Genomic DNA, 6,794 nt, shown 5'->3' on the forward strand with positions numbered 1-6,794 from the left:
CTCGTCCTCGAGTCAAGCCACTCCAGCCATGCCGCCACCCGCGCGTCCCTTCCGAACCGGCCGCGCCCCCTGTGCTAGCTCTACTCCTTGCAGGGGCTCGCCGCCACAGCGGTTCGGGTCCGGCCGGAGCAGCAAGCCGCGGAGGCTCAGCGCCCTACACGTACGCTCCAGGATGCTACGGTGCCGATGATACCGTCGGTGACCACGGACGCGTGCTAGTCCATCGCCCACAGAATGGTGCAGCCCGTGCTAACTCACGTGCCGCCGTGTCTGCCACCGGGATTTTCCTAGTTGTAAGTTTACCTGGAAGACAAGAAACAAATTCACCCCATGCTGGCTAGGCTAGAGAAACTGTATGGTAAAAGTGGATGGATATTTTGAATTCTGGACACACTTGGCTCTGGGCATGCAGACGCGCAGCCATGACCTCCACATCTCCAATACAATACTCTCTCTGTAAACTAATATAAACGCATTTAGATCACTACTTTAGTATTTTAAACGCTTTTATATTAATTTACGGAGGAAGTACATCATAAATCAAAATCAGGAAAGTGGGAAGATACACGAGTGGATCACAAAAAACCTAACACACACCTACACAACTTCAACGGCGATGCTGGCCGGGTCGCCGGCTCTACTGAAAATCCCCACGTGTGCGAGCAATGCCCATAGGAGCGTTATGAGCTCGCCGCCATGGGCGATGGCCTCCGAGTGACCGTCAATGTTGTCTGATGGAGCAACGTACAGCATCATCTCCGACCAAAAGCCGGCGAGCAGCTCCCACGCCGTGTTGGCCTCTCCTTGGTTCAGCTCTGCCAACTGTTGTCCGAGCTTGGCACCATCCTTGAGCACCTCATGATTCTGTGAGCCGCTCATCAGCTCCACCAACTGCTGATACTCCACTTCAGTTGTTGATACTCTAGCAAGGATGTGCTCGGCCTTCTTCTTGACGGTCTTGTACAAGCTCTTGCACCACTCATCGTCGTCTGGAAGCAGCTCAGGAGAGTTGGCCACCAAGTAGGCGCAGTACCGGGATAGGTGAATGGCAGCAATCTTATGGTCAGACAGAGTTTGGCATGATCCAGCTGACCTGAGTTCAAGAATACTTGTGGCGATGTGGCACACCAGAATGGTATTGGCTATACCTTTTGTGCCATCAACCATCCAAAGAAGGTTGTCGCCGGTCTTCAGTTGTGGCCTTGTGCACAGAGATGGCATCCGGTTATTGTGTCGGCTTCTCTCATAGCTTCTCAGTGCAGTCAGGATAGCAGCTTTCACCGCTCTTGGCACCTTGACCTTCTGACCAGGTTTAAGACGACGAAGCAGTCCCATTGGATTCTTCCTTGGGTGGAGCACCAGTATTGAACATTGGTTCATCTTGTCCTCCAAATGATTTAACATCTTGCATCTACACTGCAACACATGCCTGATACATTTCTTCATGATATAGAGTATAGGAGATTGCTGCCAAGAAGCATGGTTAATGTAGCGGCAAACTAGGACCACTTTTGTCAAGTTAGAGCAAATGTACGAAGCAATTTCCCTTGTCTCAGCAAGCACAACCAGTGCGATAAGTACAACCACCGGTACAATGTCAAATATTGCATTTCCAAAGCGCCCGTGGTTTATTTCTATCATATTGCCTTTCTTTTCTCCCTTGCACTGATAAAAGCAAGATATCAACGGTAACTTGCGACCTTCCATGTATATCAGATAATTATTTTGAACATACACTATGACAACTAAGCAGTAACCGATGGCTGAGAGTGAAATTAACATGCTTAGTATCGGCATCCAGCTCTTTGAATATGAGATTGCGAGGGATGAATAATAAAAGTCATGAAGAAAAGAAAGCTCATATTCAGTCACTCGAAGTACCCTCCCATCATCCGTATCATCCAGTAACAGATGCTGTAAAAAGCTAGAAGCTTTGGTGAAGCCAATCTCATCATTTGTGTACCTGGCGAACCGACACCTTAAAAGCTTGGACAGTGCGAAGGAGAGGCATACATCTTTGAGATGTGATGTCAACTTGAGATCATGCATGTCATCCAGCTGCCAAACTTTATCAAGGGTCACTAAGCCGCCTCTATTGGGCATCAGTGAGAAGCTATAACCATGAGGCTGCTTATCCACAGATATTGTGTCTTCGCCCATCACTATTAGTGGAGGAGGTATATCCTTATAATCATTTGTCATGATGTCAGGATCGTGTTGTAGCTGCTCCATGTATCCAACAATAAGACGAGGATTGCATCCAATTGCTAGTGATTTTCTGGCCTTGTACCATGCAAAACACTTGAAAAATAGCTTTGCAAAGGTGAGAGCAAATGGTGGGATAATCACCAAACTTGCTAGAGAAAATACGTATACCAGAGACCACTCAATGTTGATGTTGATGATATCAGAAGCAATATAGAGGTCCTCGTATGGTACATGATACTTCAACCCTATGTTATAGAACATAAGATAGGAAGTCCACATTGCCTGCACAAGTAGTACCCCAGATGGGCCAATGTTTCGCCCTTCTCTAGGATCACTGACCACTACCAAAGTGGTGCTGATACCAACCATTTGAACAAGACCAGTCCAGATTAAGACTAGATTCATGTGGAAACTTGAATTGCACAGGCGGCCTATTATCTTTTCTCCATCGGCAAAAAGGATAAGGCCATTCTGATTACCAATGTCAGATAGGACATAGGAGATTATGGGAATGAACAATGCAGTGGCACCCAAGAAAATGTAGCGGGTCAATGGATGGCTGCGATAGCGACCGTATGCGCCTATGACAACCATGACTCCCATCAGGATGGCGTTCACTAAAAGGAGGGCATTGACTCGGAACATCGCCCCAGTGATGTGCTTAGCGAAGATCTCCGATTCATCAGAGTTGCATTTCTGAACTGTGAGGTATCCCACCCCCATCGATCTAGGTAGCTGGAATATGAAATCTGAACATTAGTAGCTAGCACAATTTAAGATGTCAGATTCAATCAAGAGTTGCTAGATAGATTGGATAAGTGTGTGTGTGTGTGTGTGTGTGTGTGTGTGTGTGTGTGTGAGAGAGAGAGAGAGAGAGAGAGAGAGAAACTAACAAGGTAGAGACTAGCGCAACGTATTCAGATGAGCTAATTAAACATTAACTGCTTGAAAATCTACTAATTCGAACAAAAAAGACGAGTCAGTAATTTACCTGAAATGCTAATCGAGCTCTCTCTGTGTAAATGGCAGAGATTTGATAATCAATCGAGTATTATATATGTCGGCTCCTTAATTTGTTTGGAAAGAATCGAAGCAGAACAGAGGGAGCCTGTTTATGGAAACTGAACAAGAAGGGGAAAAGTTGAAGCAGGGTCTCATCAAGCATTAGAAAAAACCAGCAACCAGGGTAAGCAATAACGTTAAAACAATCACTACAACTTTGAGTGTGATTTAATTACCAGCAATGAAGGGGATTCCGGCCCCTAGGTAGGCGCCGCGTCGGGGCAATGTTTTGTTGCAGCGAGGGACGATCTGGCTGCATCAAGAGAGGGTAAGAAGCAACGATTTAAAGAAAGGAGATGGTGCAATGATCAGCTCCACGATGCCATTTTATTCTTTCTCTTACTTTGCGAAAAGGTGCGCCGGCCGGCACCCGGGTGTCCCGGCAGCCCCTACCCAGCAGCAGCCCGCTTGCGGCGGCAGGGTAAGGCAATTTGACACAAATAGGTCAGGCTGGGTTGTAGTAGGCATAGCAGCTAGCAGGTACTGTATGGCAGTAGGGCACTGTTAAGCGGGCCGTTGTGTACACTTGTTGTTCAGCTTTTTCCATATCCGATAGAAAAAAGTGAGCCATGCAGCCATGCGCGGGTGTCCCTCTTGGTCAATCACGCAAACAACAGTAGACACTGTATACGGTTGCATGCCACAGCCTGCTAGCTTTAGTAGAAAGATTCTTTCCACAGGAATAGTGCGACTGGGTCCGGTCAGGGCACAAGTCGTTCAGTCTCGTCGAGCTGGCCGACATGTCACCTCCCACGTCTCTCTCTTTTCTCGCTAGGTGGAATCACCCTATACCAAACAGTGCTAGGTTGGGCCAATAATTGGTTCAAATTTGTCGATCCTGTCATGCTTTGTGGGCCTATTGACCTGCTAATCAAATGTGTGCTACAGTGCATGGTACAGATCTCTATGCGCCAGATTCCATATGGACGGTTCTGATAAGAGGGTGCCTAGGCACCCGGGTTCTAAAAGGCCACTCTCATCGAGGACAGGATGACTCCGGCTCCGGCTCCGGAGGAGGAGGACAACGACAACGATAGACGGTTGTTTGCGTGTTCGGCGATTGGGACGCCGACATCGCCGACAAATTATAGTTTTGACGATTGGGACGCCGACACCGCCGACATGTTCGGCGACCCAGGGGAAGAGGAGGAGGACGGGACGGGCGAATCCATCTCCAAGCGGCAGATCAGGAGGCTCTGCAAGGATTTGTCGGCGATGCTGGATTACCTGAGGCTGGACATCGAGCCGGCCGCCCCGCTCCGGGGGACGATGGTGGGAGAAGACGACCACGATGAGAAGTCGGCGGCGGCGCCGATAATCCCCTCCCTGTTAGAGCAGTTCAAGGATCTGCGCCGCCGCATGTACAAGCTCAGATCGCGGCTTTTCCCTTTCAAGGAGTGGTACGAGGAGGAGCAGGCTAAGCCGGTGTCGTACGAGGGATTGGGCGAGGAAGAGAAGGCGAGGAAGATGATGAAGAACGAAGAGGAGTTCTTCGACAGCTACTGCGAAAGCACCGAGTTCATATCTCCCCGCGTCACATTCTAGCAGGAGAGTAAGTCGTCGACGCTGCTAAACACCATAATATACACTACCTCTGTCCTGATTTATTGGTCCGCATTGTAATTTATGCCAAATTTTGACTTAAGATTTAACTAACAAAATATTAATGCATGTTAACGAAAATTATATCGTTGGATTCGTATTTCAACATAGTTTTTAATGATATAATTTTTTATCACATGCATGAATATTTTGTTAGTTAAATTTATGGTCAAATTTTGACACAAAATATAATAAAAACTAATAAACCAGGACGGAGGTAGTAGGCAACTACTTCCCCCATTTCATAATATAAACCCAGTGTAAAAAAGCTCTTATATTATAGAACAGAGGGACTAATTAATTAGAATGACTGCTATATGCAATCAACACTTTCATTTTTTTTCACATTTTCTTGGTGGCGGCGGCAGATGTGACTCCCACATCCCCGAGCAATTTGAGGAAATAGCACATCTTTCCTCGTACCTTGAGGAAATAACACACTTTTCTTTTTGTTTGATTAAATGACACACTTTTCCTCTATGGCTGGATAAAATGACACAAACTGGCTTTTTTTCTCATTTTTTTGGTATGGGCCTACACGTCATAATATTTTGGACGATTTTGCCCTTTGGTCTTTCTTGCCCGGTCAACAGGTTATTAGATGGAAAACAGAGGAGATGAGACGATTCAGAAGACAGAAGAACATCGAAACAGAGGAACGCAACAGCCAGCCGCCATCTCGTCGTGATTCCTCCCCGAGCGCCGTGACCTCGCCGCGTCTCCTATCCCGCGCCGCCCGTTCCTGTGGCGGAGGCGCCACCGTCCGCCGCTCTTCGACCACTCCCACGCCGTGCCGTAGAAGAAGGGCGCCGCCGTACGCTGTGCCGGAGAAGAAGGGCGCCGCCGTACGCCGCGCTCCGGCTGCTTCCTCACCGTGCGGGAGAAGAATGGCGCCGCCACTTCAAGTCCCCCTGCAGCGTGTGGCAGTCCAAGTCGCTCCGTGGCCGTAGCGTGCATTTGCTGGCTGGAGCCTGTAGCTGCTTGCTGCTGTGCTTGGCTGTGATTGGTCGCTGCTGTAGTTGCTTGCTTTAGCAGGGAAGTAGTGCTGCCTGAAGATGATACACTAACAACTTTATTTTGTGTTGATGGCTTAGCTTTAGCTGCTGTCACAACTGGATATGGATGTCTTCCTTTGGATGCAATCAAAATTCAGCTTCAGTGATTGTAACTGTATTGATGTACAGTTTTCTTGACATGGATATAAGTAAAATTTCATCAGCATTTTCACCAAAATTTTTGGCATGACCTCTCCTTATTTCTGTACCATTTTCACATGTCACAAAAATATATATGACAATCCATATAATCAGGCTCAATAGTCACTCCTAAATTAAAGGCCTAAAAAGCCATGCCCCACTTACATACGAGTACTCAACCAGATGTACTGTACTAGTTCTTATTAACACTGTTAGGAATTAATTATTGTAATTAATTACGTGGATAATCTCCATGTTGTATTAGAGAGTTGGTTAGCAATCTGCTAACCGATGTGTCTCTTCTCTCCTGACTCTCTGAATCGTCATGTCTGTTGGATGTGTCTCTTCGGGAGATATGTAAGTTGTAATCATCAAAGAATCAAGAAGACGGTTCATTCTTGCAATTGTTTCTTCACACGTTATCAGCACGTTCGTTCTCCGCTGAGAACAGGCGACCACGATAGGACGTGGCGGAGCGGCATGCCGGCATCCTTCCACTTGGAGGCGGCGTCAGTGGCGACGCGCCACCGGCTTCCAACGCGAACACGGTGAAGCATTGACGCCGTGCGGCCAGGTAACGGCGAGATGCGCTGCGACGCGGCCTCCACACCCGGCAACGACGACCAGAAAAGCAACTCCGGCCACCACGCGCAGAGATTTTCCTCGAGAAAGAAAAGGGAAACAAGGTGCTCCTTCTCTGATTTTGTTCCTGCAAACTGTATTTGT

General features: G+C 47.6%; 1 protein-coding gene across 1 annotated transcript; it reads right to left on the minus strand.

Annotated features, from left to right (window-relative positions):
* Positions 1–354: 354 nt before the first annotated feature.
* Positions 355–3,670, minus strand: LOC147987936 (uncharacterized). Its single transcript, XM_087545521.1, has 4 exons — positions 3,614–3,670; positions 3,447–3,523; positions 3,200–3,329; positions 355–2,943 (listed from the first exon to the last, which is right to left on the minus strand). Exon 4 carries the CDS (start codon positions 2,929–2,931, stop codon positions 598–600), a length of 2,334 nt encoding a protein of 777 aa, XP_087401647.1. The 5' UTR covers positions 2,932–2,943; positions 3,200–3,329; positions 3,447–3,523; positions 3,614–3,670; the 3' UTR covers positions 355–597.
* Between the last annotated feature and the right edge of the window lie 3,124 nt (positions 3,671–6,794).

This window comes from Triticum urartu, chromosome 2A (assembly GCF_056163025.1).
Source record: "Triticum urartu cultivar PI428250 chromosome 2A, HENAU_Tu73, whole genome shotgun sequence".
NCBI lineage: Eukaryota > Viridiplantae > Streptophyta > Magnoliopsida > Poales > Poaceae > Triticum > Triticum urartu.

What these genes read in the sequence shown, in the direction of transcription:
- LOC147987936 (XM_087545521.1), bottom strand. Translation starts at nt 2,931, where the DNA reads ATGGGGGTGGGATACCTCACAGTTCAGAAATGCAACTCTGATGAATCG.